Below are 24,464 nucleotides of genomic sequence, written 5' to 3' on the forward strand. Positions count from 1 at the left end.
GATGGAGAGTAACCTTGAATGGCGCTGAGATAGAATTTTTTAGAAAGCGGGTGCCAGGTCTGACTGTCATTCACGTTTCGAGTGACCGAATTCTGAGCACGTATTAAAAACGATTTATTACAAGCTTTAATATACAAAGTGGAAATATAAAAGTATATACAGGGTATCCAGTTTATAAAGTAGCCTCTATCGAATCAAGTCCAGAACTGTCAACAGTACCAGTAAAATCAACATGCAAAATGGAAGGCAAAGGATTCCGTAACCCCAAAATAGGGTCCGAACCAGTAAATTTTCACAATGGCCACCTTGTGCGATCTGGGTCAAGCTAATAGCTGTTGGCATCGCTGATAATAAACCAAGAACCACATAAAAGGCTGGATCTGCAGCAATTCCAATATAATCTTGGCAGTAGTAATGTATCGCGGTTACGAGTGTTATAGATATCAGTGGACTGAAAACCATTCTAGCAATGACTGCCAAAGTAACTACGTTTTTGGATTCGTATTCATTCTGTACAAATGACATCGTAGAAAGCTGAGCTCCTAGACAAACCAGCACAAGGGGAACTGATGCAGAGCCGCAGTTCTCAAGACCTACGATGATCGAACCATATACAAAGGAATCTTTCGCAAATAGAAGCTGTTGAAGTGATGGGATGAATCCCACAACCAAGGCTAATAGAGCTGCTGATAACGGCCTTGTCATACTATTTGCAATTTTTGCTCCCATCTGACGAAGTTGACTGGACCATTTTATTTTCGCATGATGCGCCTGTTTAGTACCAAGCAAATATGTCGCTTCTGTTGGCTTTGTAAAATTCGCTTCTGTGGCAAGTGTATCAGTATTGCCGAGTGTTATCGCGACATCGTCCTTGGTGAGCTGCTGATTTATTGAACTAGACTTGTCGACACTATAAGGAATTTCTTCTCCTCTTAAAAGCGAATATCCGTATGACCATCGAAGAATGTTACTGAAAAGACCGAACAGAACGATGTAAGATACGCTCCTGGTAAAATGTTAGATGGTTTCACATCCAAAGCCTTGGACAGATTGTTATAGAGAGTTCTCTTACCTAGCCATCACATTTTCTTTGGTATCTGCTCCGTCTAAGTATAGATATTGAACGGCTTGACTAGAGACGATTCCTGTTATGACAGCGATTGGCATCGAGTTTGTGTTGCTGAAAATGGTGCTGGCAACCAGGAAGTTTCTCTCCATCCTGCGGAGCCCCGCCACCTTTGCAAAGGCAACAGCTACTCCATATGATATGATGGCAAAACTCAAATACAGTACTGGTATTATCCATAGTTCCAATACCTTTGCCGGGTTTACAGACGGCGCCATTCTAGTGAACAGAAGGCATGGTGTAAAGAAGTTCATGTTCAAGCGAGCAAGCCACTAATTTACCATAAAAATGTGAGTGTGATGTATGTCATTCATTATCTGAAACATCTGACATTCTTTGACTTACCTTTTGCTTTTTATCTGTGATATATCCCTGACGAGATAGTATCCAGCCGAGGAAGACAACTATCATTACTTGTGAGATAGACTACGACGGCAAGATGGTTAGGTTCATGAAATTTGCTTGATATACAGATCAAAACGCATAGACGTTCTTACTTGGAACGAAGCTAGAAGTAGCTCCTGAAATTCCAACAACATTTCTAGCTGGCGTTTAGTAATAAGAAGAAGAGCTCTCTAGGGACTGGTAAAATCAGATCACGGAACAAAGTAGTGCCTGAACTCACTCATTTCAGGGCAGAATGATGCAATTGCTATTCAAGCTCCGGTGTAGATTAGGTATAACAATGACCGCCTCCACAGAATTGGCAAAATGTTGGAAACTGGCTTCCTACGAGCCAGTTTTCTATGTCTTTGTCATGATTCTCTTTTGCATATTTTGCTATATGCATTGATATTCTAAATTAGCTTTTTTGAGAGAAGATACGTTTGAGAGCATGGCGCTGATGACTTTTCCTACACATCAAAGTGACCGTCGGTGTTTCAATCCAGGTTCAGCACACAATTGAACCCTACTGCGGTCTGAAATGCCCATTGACATGAATGGTAATTGATATGAAACCAGCTATTTTGCAACGCTCGGCGAAAATCCCTCGTAATAGCTTCTTTTCTATGCACCAAAATATCTTTATAGATCAGTTACTTGAAAGTGCTTCGTTTTCAAAAAAGTCATTCGTCCAACTATCTATGAAATAAGCGTGCGTCTGGCATAGAAAAAGGGGATGCAACCGGGAATAGTTAAAATGAACGACAATGGACATTATGACAGCAAGCACTATTGCGAAGTAAAGGCGCCAATTCTGGTGCTTTTATTTACTGATAAAATTATTGTAAATCTGCTTAACAGCATTCTACTACCTTGGCACTAGACGTTAACCAAACTAAAGTGAATATTTAAAGACACTGTGAGTAGTAAGGGTTTTGCAGAGAACAAGTGCTTCCTGATACACAGCAAGTTGCGCCAGTCCAGTTAGAACCACCGCATTGACCATACTTAGCTATGCATGACGCAGTTGAAGTAGGTGTAGCGGACGTTGTGGTGGTTGTAGTTGTCTTTGATGTTGTTGTTTTGGAAACAGTAGTGGTTGATGTGGTCGTAGTCGTGGTTGATGTTGATGACACGGGAGTTGTGGAAGTCTTTGACACCGTAGTAGTACTGTAATGTTGATAGAACTATTAGTATGGTAACATGGAACTATACAGTTCTTAAAATTGAACTTACGTTGGAGTACTGGTGCTATTTGTCACAGCGCCAGCGATGTCACCGTAGACAGCACCTAAACCATTTGTTCCAATGTAAACTCTTCCATAAATACGTGGGTCACCGGTCAATGCTTGATTGGCGGTTCCATATTGATGTTGGTCGTCGTTGATTCTAACCCATGTCACACCAGTGTCATCTGATCTAAAGAAACCATTCACACCGTTGACCTTTCCAACAATGTAAATGGCTGGATAGGTCAAACCAGGAGCAGCTTTACCGAAACCAACAGAAACAGCAGATGTAACAACTGTCATGTTTGTAAATGATGTGCCGTTATTGACAGAATGGAAGAGGCCACCTGTTCCTCCAGCGATCCAAACATCACCTTCAATGCCAGGAACAGCCTTGATTGCTTTATCGGTTCCAGCCGTCAAACTAGGAAGCCCAGTAGCTGCGGTTTTGGTAAAGGTTGCTCCACCGTTAGTGCTGATGTAGACAGTAGAGCCAGAATATCCGTAGTATCTATGAAAATGTAAATGTTTCTTTAGTTACAGTAGTCGACTAAACGTTATCAGGTATGCATAGGATTGTGACAAAACTTACTTCTTTCCATTAACACGATCTGATGCTATTCTTGAACCAGAAGGAATTCCAGAAGCCGCTGTCCAAGAAGATCCAGTTGTAGTGCTATAATAGACGACATCGCCAGTTGGACTCCATACTACAGAGCTACCATCTGCTGCAGCTGCAATCATACCGCCACCTGTGACAGCACTTGGGACACTGCTGGCAGCATACCAGCTGCTACCAGAAGAATAAGTGAATGCGACATAAGGAGAAGGTGTACCAACGCGGGCCATGAATGCGGGTGAACTTTCAGCATAATCCATACCAGTGGTTGAAGTGAAAGATGGACTGCTGTATGCAGCAGTTGGGCATTTTGTGAGATCAGTGTGGACAAAACCACCAATGTCGCCCACCGCAGAGTAAAGATTAGCAGTGCCAGTAGGAGGGCTGAGCAAATCCAAAACGGAGGTCTCTTCAATACCATTTGCCATGACTGATATGTTGATAGTGGATCCCGAATCCCAGTTTTTCAGATTATTGGAACCCCACAGGGTAGCACCTGTGCCCCAGAAGATACGATTAGAGTTGAAAGGATCAATTTCAAGAGCTTCAATCATCCAACCAAGTTTGATGGTAGGCTCAGGCGCGACTGCATCGGGAGCAGTCAACCAAGGTGAAGCAGAATCATCAATGCTGTATCGGTAGCTTCGACTGGGATAACTTGTCCAATCCCATATTTGCGTCCAGTTAGCTCCGCCATTGGTACTGCGGAAGATAATGGCATCAGGCCACCATGAATTCAAGGATACTGTCATGATTGTTTGAGGATTGGTAGCATCGATAGCCAAACCACCATAGCCAAAATAAGGGCTGGGATAAGGATTGATATCGGTCCAAGCTCCTGTAGCAGTGTTGTACTTGGCAAGTGTACCATTGGAACCGTCGTACGGGCCAACGCCGTTTGAGTAAGAGATGTAAAGGTAGCCATCAGAGCTTATTCTACCTTTATGCGGGAAGAATCCATTAATAGGTTGACCAGAAACAGCACTCCAGGTAGTACCTCCATTCTTGGTGACATCTGAGCAATGAATGAAAGAACCAGTGAATTAATTCTCGGTGATGCTAAAAGTTCATTTCAAACTGGATCACGTCACTTACAGATATTGCTGGTTGTATTGTCGGCGACTCCTACGTATACAGTAGGTGTAGCTGAACCAGATGTACCACTGCTCTTATCGAATGTGACGAATGTAATACCGACAGGGTCGGTGAAGTAAACGGGATCGAAAACCTGTGAAAATTGGCTCAGCTAATATCCAAGGGATGATGGTAATAAGCTATATTGAAGAAAATATAATCTTACATATGGTCCCGTGTTAGGCAAAGAGGTAACATTTGTCCAGGTTGCGCCATAGTTAGTACTCTTCCAAAGACCATGACCACTACGAGCTCCGAAAAATAGAGTGCTTCCCAAATTGGGATCAATGGCAAGTCGCTCACCAGTGCCACGACCGGGATCATTGCCACCGACCTTGAAAGGCAAAGGGTTGACTTGCCAGCTATTTCCTTGATTGGTTGAAGACAAGATGGCGCCGTTATTTGTATCCCATGAATTGGTATACATTCCAGCAGCTACATAGACACGGGATGCATCATTTGGATCAGCAGCAAGCGCATCGGAACCCAATAGATTCCAATTATCAGAGCCAACCCATTGGGACAAACTGTTCCATCTGCTTGTTGTAGTATTCCATCGGTAGACACCACCGATATCTGTACGAAGATATATAAGATCTTTTTGAGCTTGACTGAAGACGACACTTGGGATAAAGCCACCGCCTACAATTTGTGCGTTGTTCCAAGAATATTGATAGGATTGAGTAGCTGCTGCAGCTGTGGAGACCAAGATGGTATAGGCCCAAGTCTTAATTGAAACCATGCTGGGATTTGCTATTCAGGATAATGCTAGAATATGGTAGTTCACCAAGCCTGAAATAGAGTAGACTTCAATCTTCAATCACAATGTCTTTGAGTGTGATAAGTGGCAATCCCATTATATATACGTAACCGAATGTTACAGCTTCAACAGCCAGGACGCATGGCAAATGCCACAATATCCATTTGTAACATAACAGCGTTCTCACTCCCACACGACTTATTTCCATATATCATCAGTTCACGAGCACAGCATAGAAAGGGTATCATGCACTGTGTCATCCAGTGTTATATTATCTAATACAGCGGAGTCATCACGCTGTGGGGAGAAGCAACGATCAGGCCGTTCCACGGGTGGCACACCTCAGTTTCACGAAATTAAATGTGTCTGGCGTTCATTAATTTCACAAATGTTCGGGAAATTTTCCAAAATGGATGCAGCATGGATATATTCCGGCTGCATTGCCCCACTATCGTATCACATTAACACAAAGTACCGAAATTCTAGTCTTTCGCATGATCGAGAGGGTGCTACTTTCTATATATGCAATGAGTTTTAATTCACAATTCATTGCTACACGGCTGCTTTGAGAAACATGCCGCCTTACAAGAGATTGTCTATACAAACGTAAAACAAATAATGGATTAGTGATGCTTATTTACCAGTGAAATCATATCTTGTGCAGGCCGCGCTGTAGAAACTGCTTCTCGGAGAACTCTCGTGTTACCGACATACTACTGAGAAAGTGGACAAACATGCTGGAGGTGCTACACAGCACAGCGGCGCTCTTTCAAGTTCTAGCGACATATGATCCAAGCTTTTGCAGAAACCGACCATTTGAAAGAAACAATACAAAGTGAAGCTATGAATTTTAGTACTCGGAAAGCAGCCCTGAGAAGCATGCCATATGGTGTTTTCCATATACACCTAAAAGACAGTGCTACCATCACACCATTTAAGCGTCACGAGGAAGTTTTTAACTTAGTGTATTGGTCGGAGGTTTTCAGTATGGTTGGTAGTGACCTTGACCATAGTAGCACTTGGTTTTAAGACTGTTCGGGACATTGGCAGCTGAAATCCTCCGTAACGCATTCACAATCAGATTCGTTAAATCCTAACCGCTGAGGTTATGTAGGCTACTAATGACATAAAAGCGACTGCCAGCTTTGGCCATTGCGCAATTTTGCAATACCACCTTTGATGCTGTTATGGTGTCCCATCATTGATATTACCTCGCGTAATTCCAGGCTTGCTACTTGCAATTAGATTACCTTGCTTTCGACTAGATTTTATGTTATAAACCACATTCAATCATGGTTTCATCATAAAGTTGCAGAATTTAAAGACAGAACCGAATATTATTTACCAAGGTTTAGTCTTAGAAGTTATGTCTCGCATCCAATTCTTTCATAATGCTTCTTCTTCTAGGCTTTCTTTTCATATCCTGAGAGCTGCTATCGCTGTCAGTAGGTTTCCTAAACACATTTGGATATATTGTTATATATTGTTATATATATCTTCCAAATTATCACGCCTGCTATTTTGCTCGCCGGGTATGATCGATTTGGTCCGGGTTCAGTTCACTTCTTCTTGCCATTGGGATCCGACGTATAATTTTGTTAACCATCCATCAGCGGAGTTTGACTACATTAGAGGCGATGCGAAAGTGCCATTGTCGGTTGAGTAAAGTTGGGGTTTGAAAAAGCGGCGGTTTGCTATTTACTGTAGTATTTACAGTGGAGGCTTGATTTCCCGCGTTTTCATATTCTGTTTCCAAGTTTGTTTGGCTAGTGGAATACACCAGTTGGCCAATCTCTCTTCCTTCTAATAACACTTGATGTAATGACCGCATTCGCTTCTCAAAAGCAAGCTACCAACCCTTTAGCAAGTTAAAGATTGGAAAAAAAAAATAGACTAAGCGCTATGAGCGAAAACACTCTCCATAACTAACTATGATGATTTTTTTCCGGCTTGTGCTCATTTCGGACATGAAGTGCAAGATCGTCTAATTCGTTTTGCAATGCTCATGGCGGTGCCGATTCCTCTGCAAACATGACATTGCGTAGATCTTTGAGATGAATGTGATTAATATTGGGAGTGATTTGATAGCTTGTAGTTCATTAGTTTAAACTGCTTTATTAGCATTTGTAGCTTTCTACAAAGTAGGTCTATGTCTCCACAACTTGCGCGTAGGCTACATCCGGGATTCCGATGTCCGTCTTTTGTCTGCCGTATTGGAGTTGCCTTTCGCATTATCTTGTGTATTCGAGCAGGAATACAATTATTGTCCTGTCTTATGTGTCCTTTATGTAGTTTACATCGCTTAGTAACCAGCAGGGAAGTACAAAGCTTCTATCTTTTTCAGCTCGGTTTCAGCTTTCAATGGGTGCGTAATTGCCAATAGTAGGTTTGTGACCATTCGTCGGGCGAAATGTAAACAGAGATACTCCCAAGAATCTATGCAGTTTGATTAGAGCCTGCTTCAAAGCAATAGATAATTAAAATCTATTGATCTATAAGTCTAAAGAGAAAATACGACTTTCCTTTTAGGTGAAAGGAGAAAAATATGCTGCGCATATCGGTAAACAGCAACATCAGCTGTTGTATATTGGGGACAATCCTCATATTTCGTGTTGACCAACGAATATTATTGACACATATATGAAAATTTTATTGAAATATTAAAAGAAATGAGAACCACCAGGAGAAGGTTTCATGACTCATATGTTGCTACAGTGAGATGCAGGACAACAAACTAAATTATTACGTTTTACTTTTGAATTGAATAAAAGTATCTGGTCCAAATTTTAAAATACGATTTCTTGGTGTAGTCGGTTATCACGTCTGTCTAACACACAGACGGTCGCCGGTTCGAATCCGGCAGAAATCACTTTTTTGATTTTTGTACGTATCTCTAATACAAATTCCATTGCGGCTGTCTCAGAGCTGTCGTTTTAAAATATGGAACGACGGATTGTCATTCTAACAATCATTAGTAGCTTTTTTGGATTTTGCAGTGTGAGTAGCTCATTTTACTTTTTACAGCGAAATGTGGCTTTGGTGTGCTAGGTGAACTCTCAGTATTGGTGTCCCGTTATGCTACTCCTCTTTGCTCACCAACACAAATATTGATTGGACAGTCAAACTTGAAGAAAATTAGTACTTAAGAGTTAGAGAGCGCATGACATCTATATTAAACTTAGTCAGACGCAGTCTCAAATATACTCGAGCTTTCCAGATTGGAGGTAAAGGCAACCTGGTGGAAGCGCTACCGTTACGAGTAATACACTTGAGATCGTTGCTCTTTGCCTACAATTTAAATATAGATAGTCTATATCTTTTGGAAACGCGCTCTGATTATGCTCGAATGACAATGTTACCAAAGGTAGCAATGAAATAATTGTATATTAGTGGGGAAAATTTATCTTCTTCTATAAAAAAATCTTCCCTGGTGTATTATACTACTGGCCACTCATTTTATAAGAAATAAAAAAAAAATGTTATTAAAAGAAAGAAGAATCCGCCATAGTTTACATGGTTACAAATATACAAATACTCTGAAGATTTGAAAGGTCAGCTAAAAGTCGAAGACTTTATGTTCAGGTTCAAAATAACAAGGACGATGTGTATTGAGAAGATGTATCGCTGAAGGCTTTGTCAATATACAATTCTTAGAAATAAATATTTCCACCATGACAGCAGAATTTTATTCTTCTCTGGCATATCCTTTCCCCATTCTGGCATTGTAGCCTGTTGTTGCATCGATAAAAAAATGAAATAAATTTGCAAAATCCATTGCTATACCAGATTGCCCAAGCCTATTGTAAGAAAAAGTTGCTCATTTAGAGAATGCAAAAGATGAAAGATAATCTGATGTTTACGCTGCGCTTTGGTATCGTCAGAGCCATGAATATGCTGACCTGAGATCAGATCATTGGTGGATTATTAATCGTAGCAAAATGTGTGACAATGAAAACTTCAAGAATACTTGAAAGTTTGATGGTGTCAATATCAGATAAAGAGGATATTCAAGAGGAAGCTACTCTAAAAAACAAACAAAGGATGCGTCTTACACTCTGCCTCGCATCGGTTGGGCAGCAACAAATTTCAAATGATGACAGCAAATGGCTGGCTTTAAAAAATAGCGTATAAAACTGGCAAACGCCAATTCTAAGTGCAGTGCTTCTTTTTTCACCTCTCACACCAAATATGACTGCTGTACTCTATTATAAACCTGCGTCTCTATACTCCTCCATGGTTCGCATGGTGATTGCAGAAAAGGGAATCAAGGATATCAAGTTCAACGAGGTGGACTTGGAGCATTTTCAGAACCTTTCACCTGACTATATCAAGATCAATCCTAAAGGCCAAGTACCTGCTTATGTATCTCAAGACGAGACACTTACAGAATCATTGGATATCAGCATGTATTTGGAGTCTCATTACTCTTCACCATCACTTTTGCCTGGAGAATCATCTGCTCGTTCACGTGTCATCGCAGATCTCGCGTCCTTGTACGATATCAGCTATTTCGCAATTTGCTTTGGTGTGAGCACTCCTGAACAGGCGGAGAAAGAGAGATCGGCTAAAGAAGCGGTCGTGAAGAAGAATGTCGATGAAGTCAAGCGACAGATGGAGCTCCATCCAGAATTACGGGAGCAGTATGAAACCCGTATTCAAATATATGGTAACAAGTCAAAGTATATCTTGGATCCTGCAGCCGTACAAGCCAACTGGGTTAAACTTCGTGCACTTTTGGACGCCTTTGAAGATAACTTGACGTACGGAAAATTCCTCAGCAAGGAAAATGACTACTCCTTGTTGGATGCCCATGCAACGCCAGTGTTAGCACGGCTCGTGAAGATTGGGCATGAACAAGAAATTCAAAGTCGATCACGATTGGCGGAATACTGGGCGCGTCTCCAAGAAAGAGACAGCTTCAAAACTGTGTATGATCGTCCCGTAAGTCTGTGGTAATGCATATTTACTGTGGTGCAGTATGATTATAGATATGGAATGAAGTGTCATCCGTAGTTCTGTCTGATTATTCAAATGTGTCAAGAATTATATGAATGCTACATTTCCATTTAATAAATCATTTGCTTTAGTGTTTAAGTATCTACAGTCAGTCTATACGGCCATATTCTCGTCGGCCCAGAATTTGAACGTCCGATCGTAACCAGAAGAGACAACGTATTTTCCATCTAGTCAAGAGCAAAATGGGTGTCAGTGATCATCGATATCAGGAAGTTTCAGCAATCATGTTCTACCACGTACCGTTTGAGACATCAACGCCCATAACTTTGCCTTCATGTCCTTCCAAGCTTTTGATTAACTTATAATCATCGGCGCTCCATATCTTGACGCTTCCGTCATAGCCGCCTGTAACAAGGTATTGTCCTGCATGATTGGCGAGGTCTGTATCCATAGCTCCTGAGACTGGAGGCTGACCACGATAGAATTTGACATCGGAGACAAGAGAGCGATGAGCTGCAATGGTGTAGATACTGCGCAAATTTCGCATATCCCATATCCGAACTGTATTGTCAGCACTTCCGGACGCAAGTTGGTAACCGTTTGGAGACCAGCTTAGAGCCAGAATATCTTTCACATGGCCTTGTAAAGTCATGGACGATCTTCCTGTTCGCATATCCCATACTCTTCCAATAGCATCCAAGCCGCTATTGATAAATTTCAAGGTGTGAGAATATCGTTTTAAACGTGACGGATCCATGAGAATCACTTACCCGCTGGCAACCAGTGATCCATCTCCTTGGAAAGATAGAGCATAAACTTCACGAGAATGACCCTCTTGCATTAACAATTCTTGAGTGGTGTCGACATCCCACAGACGCCAGGTCCCATCAAAGCTAGCACTACCAACAAACCGTCCAGAAGGATGGAAATCTATCCTAGCAATTCGACCGGCATGTCCACTCATAGTTGCCATTGGCGTTTCACTGAAAAATGGTGGTTAGTACAAATCTTCAAAAACTGAAAGGGCAAAGCAAGATCTTACCTTTCCAAGTTCCATAAGTGAATATTCGAGTCAGCACCACCAGTAGCAATGTTCAAGCTGGCTTTGTCTTGCGATATCGTTGATTGCGGATGGAATACAACTCCACCAATACGATCTGTATGTCCCCTCAACGTTTTTATACATTCGCTGTTAGATACAGACCATAGTTTACACAAGCCTGACCAAGCTCCAGTGATGACCATGGATGAGTCGGGACTGAATGCACATTGAGCAAGTGGTCGGTCGTCTGCAAGTTGGGATGACCAATTTGTGTAGTTCTATAAGGACGTGGTTAGGCACATTTAAGATTAATGTAAATTTTTCGGAAATATGGGCCATCCTTATTACCTTTAAACGATCATGTAGTTCCTTCCTAGATTTTCTGAGTGAAGGTATAGGGGTGTCTTGTTCTGCCTTATGCTGTATAATCCTGGTTTTCGCTCTATAGAGAATGTAAGTCATAAAAAAATGTAATGAAGTCCACGTAGCATCGCACTATACCTTGGAATGGAATACTTTGCTATCCATTGCCTAGCCTCCAATAATTCTTGTGATCCGGGAGTGAAAAACTCTTCTTCAGCCTACATTAAAGTCATTATTTAACATCTCTGATCTTTACACAAAACCATAAGGCCAGATCTACTCACTTCCTCTTCATTAGATTTGACGCTCTCCATTTCCTCATCTTCGGCTTCTCCTGCACCTTCCCGTTGCGAGAGTAAATAGCGAAGACGATCACGTCTGTCGCCAGGCTGCATTTTAAAAAAATATTTAGCTTGATTTGGTTCCGAGTTATAGTAAAAGTGAACAAAAGGATGCTTACGCCTTCAGCGAAGAGGCACTGGGGTTCGCCTAGTTCGCGCAGCCGTGCGCGAACACGTCCATCGTCAGTTGGGACTGCGAGCTGACGAGCGCGAGCACGACGCTCAAATTCCTCAACAACGGCGTCTTGTTCTTCTCGAACAACCTGGGATGATCCTGATAGTTCATAGTGTGTTTCGTCGGCTATTATGGGTAGGTAAATGGGGATGATCAGTTATTAGGTATAGTCAGAATATGTACGAAATATACAAGAATAGTAATGGTCGCCACTCCTTGTTCACTGTTGTTGTGAAAGCAAGGAGTAGCTTCTTCAGGTGGGCAAATATATGGCGCTCTTGTAGCCGGAAGAAGTCAGCATTCTAACACTCAATTTAACTTACATAGATCTTCCAGATTGATTCCGGTGGAATCGTCTTGATCAACAGCCATTCGGGTTTGATTACGACGTCGTTCCTCCGCCTCTATGGATCCGAAATGCACACGGTCGGTTTGCGATTGTTCCATAGTGACAGTCTCTAGGAGGTGTCGCGAAAGGGGATAGGGTTATTATGTGGTATGCGCTGGCAGCCCTTGACCGGCTTTTTTTTATTTTATTTTGTCTAAATTTCAGACGGAGATCGATGTGGCGAATTCAAGGAGGAGAGGGGCTTCAGAGACTAGAAAACGCGAGTCCTCCCAGACACAAACTCATTTCTTACTGTCTGTCAATCCTATAATGACTGACACTGCTGTCAGAAAGCGCCATACTGGCCCAGCACAGTCGAAGAAACCTGTAGCGGTAAAAGAGGAGGAAGACCTCAAAAAGGTAAATGCAGACCAACACTCGCTTGCTTTAAACTTTGGAATTCGGACAAACTCATCTAACTGTTTTACCTACAGGCTAGCCAGCACGCTCAGAGCATCAAAGGAGTCAGATTGGGCGATTCCCGCGACAAGATATCATTGCTTGTTTTTACCGCACTAGCCTTGCTTATGCGTTGGATCTACATAGGATTTCCCTCGGAAGTTGTGTAAGGATATCATTGGACAACGGGTTCACAGTAGGCAAATCTACACGCAATTAATATGGCTGTTTTCTTTTTACAGCTTTGATGAGGTACATTTCGGAAAGTTCCTTGGTCATTATCTCAAGCATGCGTACTTCTTTGATGTCCATCCACCGCTGGCCAAACTCACTTTGACAGCTGCTGGTAAATTGATCGGTTATGACGGGCATTTTGATTTTGCCAGTATTGGCGACAACTACATCGAGAACAGAGTTCCACACGTCTTTCTTCGTTCAGTACCGGCTACTTTTGGCGCGCTTTGCGTTCCTATTGTCTACCTCATTATGAGAGACTCTGGTTACAATTATCTTACCTGTCTGTTCACAACCACTATGTATCTTTTCGGTAATGCTTTCAAATCACGGACTGGTATTTTCTGTTATATGCCACACTAACAACCTAAACTCATCAAAGATAATGCTCTTGTTGGCCAGTCCAGATTGATTCTTCTAGACAGCCAGTTGATCTTTTACATGCTCTGCACCATATACAGCTATGTCCGTTTCTCTAAAGCCAGGCACCAGTAAGTTCTGTTCTTGTATTTTTTTTTTTAATAGATAGAGAGGAGAAAGATTTAATTGCTGTTGGCATTTTCACAGAGAGTTTTCTGCCGAATGGTACACGTGGCTATTGGCGACAGGTGTTTCAATGGCTATGACACTTAGTGTTAAAATGGTTGGTCTCTTCATAGTAGCCGCCGTTGGCTTGGCGACTATTTCCGATCTTTGGAGTTTGATGGATGTTCGACGCGGTTTGGAACTGGTAAGATAGACTTGACTGTGTGCTACCAGACGGCTCTTGTGCTTTTCAAGTTCATATTCCTAGCCTTGACACGTTTTCGTTTTGTTAGACCCATGTTGCGAAACATTTTTATGCTCGTGCGGTTGCCCTGATCATTGTCCCTACCTTTGTTTACCTGTTTTGGTTTTGGATACATTTCAGTATTCTGGATACTTCCGGCCCTGGAGATAACTTCATGTCCGCGGCATTCCAGGCGACTCTCAAAGGCAACCCGTTGACAGAACAGGCCATCAGTAAGTTCACGCAACTATTTTGGTAGTTCATGTGACAAAGGGTAGCTAATCCTGCTTTTCATTTTTTAGAGGTCTATTACAACGATAGTATCACTATTCAACATCGTGACACTGAGAATTTCCTCTTTTCTTGGGATAAAACCTATCCGCTACGATATGACGATGGTAGAATCAGTAGCAAAGGTATTGCCATACAGCGTACGTTGAAGCAAAAATAGTGACTAGTACTAAATGCCAACTTTGTTATAGGTCATCAAGTTTCAGCTAACAGTGATCCGAATGATGAGGGCAACATTTGGCAAGTTTTGCAAACTGGAGACGATATTTCTGGCCAATTAACACCTGTTCGCCATGGTGATATCATTCAGCTCCGTCACGTCAAGACTGACAGATTGCTAATGACACATGATGTTGCCAGCCCGTTGCTTCCTACCAACACGGAATTTACCACTGCCGAGGAGGGTGACGAGGAAAAGTACGAAGATACCCTTTTCGAACTTCGGTTCGATGTTCTTGATTTAGGTCGACAGTTGCAATCTCAAATGATTCATTTTCAATTGATTCATGTACCAACTGGCGTCAGCATGTTCTCGCAAACCAAAAAATGGCCAGAGTGGGGTGTCTTTAAACATGATGTCAACGGCAATAAGAAGATTATCGATCGTGCAAACCGATGGATCGTGAAAGATGTCATTGGAAGAGAACGTAAGTTACCCTCTCATCAAGATGTTTCGTCGGTTATCACTTGCTAACTTTGCATAATATCATCAGCCGGTGAAGACAAGGATGAAGAGGGAACTAAAGTTGACTCCATGAGTTTCTTACACAAGTTCCTTGAGCTACAAAGCAAAATGCTTTCTGAGAACAACAAGCTTGTCGCCGAGCATCCCTACATGTCCACACCCATCTCTTGGCTCGTCCCAACCAAAGGAATTTCATACTGGCATAACCCAGTTTCAAAAGGACAGATCTATTTAGCAGGAAACGTAGTTGGATGGGTGCTGGGTCTTGCTAGTATTGCAATTTACTGTGGTATCGGTCTCGCTGATATTGTAGCTCAAAGGAGAGGTTTCGACCTTATTGACGAACGTAAGTTGACGGCTACCTCATCAGACAGCACAACATGATCATGGTACTAATCTATCCTGAAATCCCAGCTGTTCGAAGACGATTTCAATACTCTGGAGGCTTCCTCGCCTTGTTGTATGCCCTTCATTATCTACCGTTTTATGTGATGGGCCGTGCTCTTTTCCTTCACCACTACTTACCAGCAGTCACTGTCTTGTACATGTTGATGGGAGCAGTTTTTGAGTTCATGTTTATTGAAGGTACCACCTCACCAGCATCCAACCTTGTTCGCAACGAAAGCGAAATGAAGAACCACAGACCCAAGGTCGCTGCTAACATCTCTACCATGAGATCTATGCTTACCAAGACCAGCTACATCGCTGCTGCCATCATTGTCATCGCTCAGATTGGCTTTTTCATGTGGATGGTACCTTTGACTTACGGTACCAACATGGGTAGTGAGATGGTTAAGCTGCACCAAATTTTCGGTTGGGAATTGCATTTTGGTAAGCGCACGTTTTTGGTCAAATGACCCCTTGTCTCAATATATTTTAACATCTGATTCATTTGCAGCAAAATAAAATGCAGCATTATCCGAAGCCAAAGTTTATCCTTCTAGCAATTCCATTTTTCTTCTCTCCATTGTCTCAAATTAAAAATAAAAAGTGAAGCAGGGTATCAGTGTTCATAAGGAATCGATAAAGGCAAGATATACACATCATGATGGCAGACTGACCCCTGAAAGGTGTTAGCTGGTAGGGCTCAAAATTTTCCCGTTTATACCCATTTTTTCAAAGCAGTTCAGATGTACCTAAAGCCCTTTACGCCACATATGATACGGTTGGTGCCTGCAAAAATGCATTGTTAACAGTTTCAGTCATTACGAAACGTCTTTAACAAGCAAACTGTGCAAAAACCCTTAATGGACGTAAGATGGCGTGTTGACTGGCATGGATTAAGTCTAACAGCCAAAGTGACTAACGCAATCGATAGTCGCAGTTACACATCATTGACTGTACCCGGTTATCTAGGACGAATAATAGCAATATTGCCTACCTCGAATGCCGAGAACAAATGTTGTTTCTTGCTTTCCAAATATAGGGTCAGTGTTATTTTTCGTACCTTCGAGCAGAACTCAGCTTATACTGACATTTTTTGTATTTTGCCAACAAATATTACATAGAAGGTATAATCTTGTGATTCGAATGAATGGGACCTCATTTCGATTGCTTACACATCGTCGCTAAATGTAAGTTTACCAAGCAGTGTACGATATTGTCTCTCCGTGTTTACCGCCTGTTTGGGTAAGCCGCCACCGTCAATTATACTGTAGCTTACAATCGGCGCTCGAATAACGGCTATGGTGTTGAAAGATACACTTTCAACTTACTTTTGCTCCATTACGACATACTATACAATTTTCCAATGTTCATGACACGCGACGAGTCACGATGAATTTATTATTGCTAACTCTACAAAGCTCTTGATTATGTAACCACTAGGATTCAGGGTCAATCATCTCCTAGTTACTACATATAGCAGCAGCACAAACAATGGCCGGCATATTCAAAAGTCCATATCAAACGCACTTTGGAACGTTATGGCCTTCCCCTTTGTCGTTCTTGATTGGCGATCTATTTCAAAGCCACCCCCAAAAATGCAATGCGGGTTCTCATACACTATTCCCTATGCAGAATGTTATTCCTGCGGCTCCCCTCATCCGTATATAAATCGTACTAACCGCCTCCATGAACAGATGCTTCGTATAGCAGCAATGAAACTTTTATTTTCTGCTGTCTTCACTTCTTTTACCTGCTTAGCCGCAGCATATCCTATTATTGCCAGAGATGATACCACTCCCAGAGTCACTAGCAAGTTGGGAACATTCGTAGGAAAGCATCTACCTGACTTCAATCAAGACGTTTTCTTGGGGATGCCATACGCACAACCTCCAGTCGGCCAGCTGCGATTCAAGAACCCACAGCCGTATAATCAATCGTGGGAAGGTGACCGAATTGCTACGGATTATGGATACTCCTGCTACGAATGGAGTAAGTCATCACAGTCCCACGGAGTCAGCTACAGCGAAGACTGTCTCACAATTAACGTCATTCGGCCAAGTGGCTATACCAATGAATCTCTACCTGTTGGATTATGGATATATGGTGGTTCATTCCAGTTGGGTTCCTCCGCCTTAGATACATATAACCTCTCATACCCTGTTCAGCAATCCGTCAACGTTCAGACACCCATAATCGCCATATCCGTGAACTATCGAATAGGGCCATTGGGATTCTTAGCGTCTTCTGAAATACAGCAATCTGGAAATCTGAACGTTGGACTAAAGGATCTTGTCCTCGCTTTACAATGGATACAGGACAATATTGGTGCCTTTGGTGGGGATCCAACTAAAGTTTCACTTTGGGGTCAGTCAGCTGGAGCTGAGGCTGTTGCGAACCTTCTGACCGCTTACGGTGGAACCCTGAATGGCCTATTCCGAGGTGCTATCATGGAATCTGGCTCTAGTGTTCGACTTCCTCATAATTATCTCCCTATCGACACCTGGCAGTCACAATTCAGTGATTTCTTATCATATACTGGCTGTACTGGTGATGGTGAACCGTTGGAGTGCATTCGATCGCTGGATATAAGCAAGATTAAGAATTTTTTCAACATTTCTAGTCACTTGACAGCGCACGAGTATTATCCAGTGATCGATGGGGATTTCATTCAAGACTGGCCAAAGAATTTGTTAGCTGATGGAAAATTTGTCAAGGTTCCCATCCTTACTGGCGCCAATATGGATGAAGGTGCCAGCTTTGGACCGGGTAAAATCGATACTACTGATGAATTGCGGAATTGGCTGAAAACTTCATATCCAGCCCTTGAGGAGACTACCATCGACCAACTCCTAGAGTTTTATCCTGACGACCCGACACTTGGAAGTCCCTTTGGAACTGGTGATATGTATAGCAGTTCTCGCTACGGCCTTCAGTACAAGCGTGGAAATGCGTTAGCAGGAGATTTGGCTATGGCGGGACCAAGAAGATTGACATGCGAAACCTGGGCGCAAGCTGGTCTAGATGTGTACTCATACAACTGGAATCAAAGTGACTATAAAAATCCTCCTGAAGACGGCGCTGATCATGCTCAAGAAGTGGTGTATGTCTTTGATAATCCCTCGGACAGTTTTCCAAACAGTGGAAGTAAGTGACTAATACAAATAAAGAGAGAACAAGTGTGTGAATGCAGTAGGAGGCTCTAACAGATCCATTCATGCCATTAGTATCACCTACTATCGGACCTGATCCTAACGGCACAAAAAAGTTGCTTGCTGATCAAATTTCAGGTTTCTTAATGTCATTTATTGCCACAGGTGACCCTAACAACGCAATACTCAACCAAAATGTACCTGCCTGGCCAAAATACAATCTTACACAGCCCACAAACTATTATTTCCATGAAGGCGACACAAACATCGAGGCAGATGATTGGAGAAAGGACGCTATTCATTACCTTAACTATGAAGTTGGACACCAATTTTATAACTAGTAGCTTGTATCCAAACCTTCCTATTAGTACAAGTATAGGCTCACATAACGAGCTTTAAGCTTGAGCTAATATTATTGTTCGTAATATTGTAAATTTTCTAACACACAACCACTCAGACTTTTATCTCTTTGAATAATTTGCTTCTAAACGATAAAAGATTTCTTTTGAAAGCCGTGACATCGTCTCGAGGCAAGATTTAAAATCACCTATATGTATCAATCATTCATATAGCCATTGTGGAGGAAAGGATTCAAATTAAATAATGCAGAATGCATTTTTTCCTTTTGTTGGCATTTCTTTCCAAACCCCTCACCCCCCAAAAGCAGTGAACTGCTGAGAAACATCATGTTCAGGCAAGATTTCCATATGGCATGGTCCCGCGGTACAAACAAAAAATACAACTTCCCATAGCCCGGAAGGCTGTGGTCACTCACAGCCAGGCAGCAGTGCTTCCCCACGGACAAAAATAGCATCCTGTAATGTATAACCTATTTCCTGTGAGACCGAGTTTCAGACTCACAATGCTGTTGAACAAAGTTACTGTACCTGGACAATTTCCTAGACTGTTGCAATTTGGGCAGCGCTTCAATGCTTTGCAAATTTGGCGCCGTGTAAAAAAAACCTAGGGGACGGTGGTAGAAAAGGGCACATTGAAACGTCAGCTTATTTTTTTGACCGCATTATGATATGAAAAATATTTTTGCAACTTGCATCATGAAGAAGGTTCCAGGCACTGGAGTCGATGACGCTATTAGCTTAATGGAAGTATTGATAGCTAGCATGAAGGCTGAATTGGTCTGTCGCCGTACGAACAAGAACTTTCAATATGGGTGTATCCTATTTTCCCAAGGTACACGATATAAGGCTGCGAAGCAACAGCCCGTACGAAAACGACAAAGCGACTCCGTTGTCAACTGTTCCTACTGCGGTTCCAACGGACTGAAATTTCAAGGTACGTAGTGCTAGTGTGCAGATTACGCAGAATTGTAACCTTATTGCAGTTTGATTGAATCGTAATCTGCACACTTTATAACGAACGTAGAATGACGCTATCTTGTGAAATTGATGAAAAGATACTAAGCAAGTTGTAATAGCTAAGCATGTTGACGGTCAATGGTGTCTAGATAAGGGGATCTATGGGGGTATATCAGGTTGAAAGCTGAGTGCATAGAGAATTTTCCGCATTGTAGATTTGAGGACCAAACGTCCCATAAAGAGTTTCACTTGCATCGTGCGATTAACCATAAAAGATGATAATGATCGGTGCAAACAAAAGTAAGGTTGCTAGCTTCTGTGCGAAGCATCCACCATATTAATGAGACACACACAACCTCTTTAGCAAACAAGCAATTGGTCGTTTCGGCAACTTTAATACATCGGTAATCGGGCGTTTCATATACAGCCGGATTATGATAGCTAGCATATACCAGATCCTGCCTGTCCGAATGAAATTCAAATAGGTGCCACTAAGCTGCGTTTTGCATAAATATTCAAGTGAATTTACTCTAATTTATCACATACTGGATTTGACTGCCACCTATCAAACCATGAGATTCACGTTTTGTGCTGTCCTGGCAGTGGCTGTCGGTCTTGTTAATGCATCTCCTCCCACTGCTATGACTGAGAAAGGCATTTATGCTGGCGAACATTTACCAACTTTCAATCAGGATATGTTTATAGGTATCCGATATGCACAAGTGCCTACTGGTTCTCTTCGTTTTCGCCCACCACAGCCTCTTACTAAATCTTGGAGCGGCCAAAAGACTGCAGTCAACTATGGGAATTCCTGTTATTCTTCAGAACCTAATACCGACAACAGATTCATAAAACAGAGCGAAGACTGTTTGACCTTAAACATTGTACGTCCGAGTGGTTACGAAGGACATAAACTACCAGTTGGAGTTTGGATCCGTAAGCCTTGAAGATCTGAGCCGAGCTATAAAATGTAGTGCAACACAATTAACGCTCTTAGTCAATTGTCTTCACAGATGGTGGAGGATTTACTTCAGGGGTATCATTCAGAGACATATATAACCTGTCTTATCCAGTTCAGCAATCTGTCGAAGGCGGCACTCCAATCGTTGCCGTTTCCATAAATTACCGCGTAGGACCACTAGGCTTTTTGGCCTCCGAGGAAGTTCAAAAGGAAGGAAGTTTAAACAACGGCTTGAAAGACCAAGTAGCGGCACTCATTTGGATAAAACAAAACATCGAAGCCTTCAATGGTGATTCAAATCAGATAACAATATGGGGCGAATCTGCTGGTGGAGAGTCTGTCTCAATGCTGATGTTGGCCTATGGCGGCAAGCTCGAAACGCTGTTCCATCGTGCCATTATGGAATCTGGTTTTGCAACAACACAGCAGTACCATCCCATCAGCCATTGGCAAGAAAAGTATGTGATTATCACGAAACTTGCGGGGTGTGATAAGCAAAGCGATACCTTGAACTGCCTTCGCCAGGTAGACATCAACAAGTTAGTGTTCATTACTAATATCGCCAATGAGAGGATAAAAAGACAATATGCTCCTACTATTGACGGCGATTTCATACTAGATTGGCCGAAGAACCTACTTCAAAGTGGAAAGTTTATGAAAATACCCATTATATCTGGCGCGAACATGGATGAAGGAACATCATTTGGGCCGGGAAGAGTAACAAACACCGACGAAGTTACAGATTGGCTCAGTACAACGTATGCAGGGCTCAATAGTTCTACCGTCCAAAAGATATTGACCTTATACCCCGACGATCCTAGCAAAGGCTCTCCTTTTGGCACTGGCGACCTTTACAGTGGGCCAATTTACGGCAGGCAATTTAAGCGCGGCTCGGCTATTAGTGGAGATATTGCCTTGATCGGACCACGGCGTTTGACTTGTGAAGTCTGGGATGAAGCCGGCATAGATGTCTATTCCTACAACTGGAATCAATCTGATTATGGGATACCTGATTTCATTGGTACCACACATTTCCAGGAAGTGGTCTATGTTTTCGATAATCCGTCTACCAGTTTCTTTCAAAGTGGAAGTAAGTATTGACTTCCCGCCAAGTGTCATGCCTATTTTTTTCTGATATGCCATTGTTTTAAGCTGCCCCCATGGGCCCTGACCCCACCGGTTCCAAGAAGAGTCTGGCACATTTGATATCTCGATTTTTCATGTCATTTATTGCTACTGGCGACCCAAACAATGCAAAGCAAAATGGAACCTATCCAAAATGGCCCAAGTATAGCTGCAAGAATCCCAAGAATTATTATTTTCGTGAAGATGATATTCGTATTGAAGATGATGACTGGAGAAAAGAAGCTATTAGTTTTCTCAACTATGGTGTTGATCATCAGCTCCTCACTTAGGAGTGATTCGACCACTGTATGATATGATGAGTGCAACCTATTTCCTATGTAAACGATATATCTCTGTCGACATCTACGTCTTATTGGAGCTAAAAATGAGAAGACGGAACTTGTGTACACAACATTGTAGAAAGAAGTTACGAAGAATATTGATATACGCAACTGGATAATATTTCTGCAAATGCGTGAGCTTGGAAATTTTACTGCATCAATCCTTGCAGTAATTTGCCTCACAAGGTGTACGTGTAGAACTGCCGATATGCATTTTATTACAAATTGTCAGGTTGTCGTCTAAATAAAGTCAACCTTTCGCTTTCTAGCGCATTAGAGTCTTCGCATTTTGTTGGGTCTAGCGGCTGGTCGCTTAAGTAAAGCCCACAGCATAACGGTAGTAGCTGCTGATAACGAATACCAGGTGATAATGTACTGTAAATGATGATTTCGCACTTCAACAACGGGTGACCTGCCTACAGGAATGCCCTTCCGTATCAATTCGTTTTCTTGATATAAAGCTGCGTCGCTGACTCTTTCTATAACAACCGGTTCAGCACCAGTAATTTCAGCCATGGTTTCCACATCCACCCAATACCACTGATTGTTGACAATATCGTTGTCAGGAGTGAATGAGTTTTTCTAAAGTGGACGAAGGTGAGAAACCCAATAAAAACCAATGGCTATCGTCCCAATCTGAAAGTATCTTACCATTTCTGTATGCCTCAATAAGCCTTCAACTTCTTGTACGTCTTGAGTCAAACTTTCTGGCCGAGTACTTGGGTCCTTCTTCTCTGTGGGAACCCATCCACGCTTTACAAGCACGATTGAGCCGTTCTCCCTAACCAAAGGTGTTATTAAGAAGTAGCCCGAATTGCCGTCTCCTCGAGTTCGTGGCCCAAGGAGCATCTCATGAGCGTGGTCATATACACCAGAGACCTTTACTCGGCGATACTCGAAATCCTTGACTGCTTGTGCACTAAGAATACCATGTTCAGGAGGTTTGTATACACAATGAAATGCAAGCAAGAAAATGTCTTACTTCACTCGCTTTGGAAGCGGTATGGGAGGTCTTGCCATTCTGTCTTCCATATCCTCAATCAAGTGCGTTTTCCATCGCAATCTTTGCACTTGCCAAGTTCCGAGGCCAAAAGTAATGAAGGGAATGGTGCATAAAGCGATGGTTCCTAGTCCGATTCGGCGTTTCGGTTTGTAAACCTCCTCTGCTTCAGTAGTAAAGAGCCGTGACCGAGTGAGAAGATTGGCTGAACGTGCATTCCAAGCGCTTCGTAACGTAGGGCGAGAGTACAATGCTGTTCGAGAGAGGCACTGCATGATCGTTTGTCGTGGCAAAAAGCGCAAGGGAGTCCCTGCTAACGAAAGTGACGGCGACTGACAGTTTGAAATTTGGACTGCTTTTTTTTAGCGGCCAGAAAACTTGACGGATTTTTTTTTCATTGAACAGCTTTAACTATGGTGGAGAAGAAACTTTCAAAGAAAGAACAAAAGGCGCAAGCTTTCCGAAAAAAGGGAAAGAAGAACGAAGCACCCGAGCCTGAAGCCTTCCCTGAATCCGATTTAATAGATGAGGATGCCGATTCCAAAGCTACCACATCTACTGGAAAGCGATCAAGAGAGGATGGCGAATCAGGCAAACTAGACAATGAAACGGGAGAACCAAGAAAGAAAAAGAACAGACGACCAAAGAAGAAGAACCAAAATCACACCGGATATATTCTCTTTGTTGGTAAGTGTTTGCACTATGTAGTCGGCGGTATCGACCAAGACCACTAACAATTGCCTTCAGGTAACCTTCCATTTGATACCACTAAAGCTGACCTCGAGAAGCATTTCGAGTCAGCAGAAGGATTAGTTTCAACTCGACTTATGACAGACAAGGACACCAAAAAGCAAAAAGGGTTCGCCTTTCTCGAATTTAAAGACAGTGAGTGTCTGCAAAGCGCCTTAAAGTTCCATCATACCTTGTTCAAGCGGCGGCAGATCAACGTTGAATTGACTGCTGGTGGAGGTGGAAAGAGCGAGGCGAGACAAGAGAAGTTGCAAGTCAAGCGAGAGAAATTGCGTACTGAGAGAGTAAGTGGACTTTGTCGGTAACTTTTGTGAATAGCGTCGTTTCTAATCAACTTTTTCATCTACAGCAAAAGCTTCATGAAACCAGTATAGCACCAGCAAATGCTGCTAAGGCGGCATCATCTTATGCTAGACGCCAAGCCGCTGAGCAACAGCAGGAAGAGGAGAAGGCTAAGAAGCGGGCAAAGTATGCTGCAACGGGTGTAAACGCCATAGGAGGAGGAGAGGTACAGATGCGAAGCTTCCCAAGAAGCGAAGA

At 42.4% G+C, this 24,464-nt stretch overlaps 9 protein-coding genes and 1 non-coding gene across 10 annotated transcripts; 6 read left to right on the forward strand and 4 right to left on the reverse strand.

The window, feature by feature from the left end:
* Positions 1 to 186: 186 nt before the first annotated feature.
* K450DRAFT_269780 (uncharacterized protein) lies at positions 187 to 1,665 on the reverse strand (the record flags this gene model as incomplete). The annotated part of the gene is made up of 4 exons (XM_051592938.1): positions 187 to 1,006; positions 1,073 to 1,398; positions 1,472 to 1,552; positions 1,624 to 1,665. The coding sequence occupies 4 exons, from the start codon at positions 1,663 to 1,665 to the stop codon at positions 187 to 189; spliced, it is 1,269 nt and encodes a 422-aa protein (XP_051447001.1).
* A 651-nt stretch (positions 1,666 to 2,316) lies between these two features.
* On the reverse strand, positions 2,317 to 5,234 carry K450DRAFT_298338 (uncharacterized protein; the record flags this gene model as incomplete). The annotated part of the gene is made up of 5 exons (XM_051593685.1): positions 2,317 to 2,680; positions 2,747 to 3,250; positions 3,332 to 4,373; positions 4,454 to 4,586; positions 4,659 to 5,234. The coding sequence occupies 5 exons, from the start codon at positions 5,232 to 5,234 to the stop codon at positions 2,419 to 2,421; spliced, it is 2,517 nt and encodes an 838-aa protein (XP_051447002.1). The 3' UTR covers positions 2,317 to 2,418.
* Positions 5,235 to 8,047: 2,813 nt separating this feature from the next.
* On the forward strand, positions 8,048 to 8,121 carry K450DRAFT_t36. Its single transcript has one exon. It is a non-coding gene; the product is annotated as a tRNA-Val (tRNA).
* Positions 8,122 to 9,425: 1,304 nt separating this feature from the next.
* K450DRAFT_230313 (uncharacterized protein) lies at positions 9,426 to 10,352 on the forward strand. Its single transcript, XM_051587230.1, has one exon. It carries the CDS (start codon positions 9,441 to 9,443, stop codon positions 10,206 to 10,208), a length of 768 nt encoding a protein of 255 aa, XP_051447003.1. The 5' UTR covers positions 9,426 to 9,440; the 3' UTR covers positions 10,209 to 10,352.
* Positions 10,285 to 12,668, reverse strand: K450DRAFT_230315 (uncharacterized protein). The gene is made up of 9 exons (XM_051587231.1): positions 12,453 to 12,668; positions 12,074 to 12,255; positions 11,898 to 12,002; positions 11,752 to 11,831; positions 11,599 to 11,692; positions 11,251 to 11,528; positions 10,979 to 11,191; positions 10,509 to 10,912; positions 10,285 to 10,435 (listed from the first exon to the last, which is right to left on the reverse strand). The coding sequence occupies exons 1-9, from the start codon at positions 12,574 to 12,576 to the stop codon at positions 10,362 to 10,364; spliced, it is 1,554 nt and encodes a 517-aa protein (XP_051447004.1). The 5' UTR covers positions 12,577 to 12,668; the 3' UTR covers positions 10,285 to 10,361.
* A 1-nt stretch (position 12,669) lies between these two features.
* K450DRAFT_230326 (uncharacterized protein) lies at positions 12,670 to 15,964 on the forward strand. Its single transcript, XM_051587232.1, has 11 exons — positions 12,670 to 12,877; positions 12,952 to 13,082; positions 13,159 to 13,463; positions 13,533 to 13,641; positions 13,718 to 13,880; positions 13,969 to 14,152; positions 14,222 to 14,335; positions 14,402 to 14,857; positions 14,924 to 15,241; positions 15,310 to 15,726; positions 15,794 to 15,964. Exons 1-11 carry the CDS (start codon positions 12,788 to 12,790, stop codon positions 15,799 to 15,801), a joined length of 2,295 nt encoding a protein of 764 aa, XP_051447005.1. The 5' UTR covers positions 12,670 to 12,787; the 3' UTR covers positions 15,802 to 15,964.
* Positions 15,965 to 16,616: 652 nt separating this feature from the next.
* Positions 16,617 to 19,011, forward strand: K450DRAFT_230343 (uncharacterized protein). Its single transcript, XM_051587233.1, has 2 exons — positions 16,617 to 18,426; positions 18,507 to 19,011. Exons 1-2 carry the CDS (start codon positions 16,821 to 16,823, stop codon positions 18,770 to 18,772), a joined length of 1,872 nt encoding a protein of 623 aa, XP_051447006.1. The 5' UTR covers positions 16,617 to 16,820; the 3' UTR covers positions 18,773 to 19,011.
* A 1,308-nt stretch (positions 19,012 to 20,319) lies between these two features.
* Positions 20,320 to 22,123, forward strand: K450DRAFT_197391 (uncharacterized protein; the record flags this gene model as incomplete). The annotated part of the gene is made up of 3 exons (XM_051584542.1): positions 20,320 to 20,683; positions 20,821 to 21,798; positions 21,861 to 22,123. The coding sequence occupies 3 exons, from the start codon at positions 20,320 to 20,322 to the stop codon at positions 22,121 to 22,123; spliced, it is 1,605 nt and encodes a 534-aa protein (XP_051447007.1).
* A 65-nt stretch (positions 22,124 to 22,188) lies between these two features.
* K450DRAFT_230344 (uncharacterized protein) lies at positions 22,189 to 23,865 on the reverse strand. The gene is made up of 3 exons (XM_051587234.1): positions 23,157 to 23,865; positions 22,826 to 23,093; positions 22,189 to 22,756 (listed from the first exon to the last, which is right to left on the reverse strand). Exons 1-3 carry the CDS (start codon positions 23,447 to 23,449, stop codon positions 22,448 to 22,450), a joined length of 870 nt encoding a protein of 289 aa, XP_051447008.1. The 5' UTR covers positions 23,450 to 23,865; the 3' UTR covers positions 22,189 to 22,447.
* K450DRAFT_230346 (uncharacterized protein) lies at positions 23,492 to 24,352 on the forward strand. The gene is made up of 2 exons (XM_051587235.1): positions 23,492 to 23,861; positions 23,922 to 24,352. The coding sequence occupies exons 1-2, from the start codon at positions 23,588 to 23,590 to the stop codon at positions 24,227 to 24,229; spliced, it is 582 nt and encodes a 193-aa protein (XP_051447009.1). The 5' UTR covers positions 23,492 to 23,587; the 3' UTR covers positions 24,230 to 24,352.
* Positions 24,353 to 24,464: the final 112 nt, after the last annotated feature.

The sequence above is a fragment of the Umbelopsis ramanniana genome (genome assembly GCF_025399195.1).
Source record: "Umbelopsis ramanniana AG unplaced genomic scaffold K450scaffold_12, whole genome shotgun sequence".
Lineage (NCBI taxonomy): Eukaryota > Fungi > Mucoromycota > Umbelopsidomycetes > Umbelopsidales > Umbelopsidaceae > Umbelopsis > Umbelopsis ramanniana.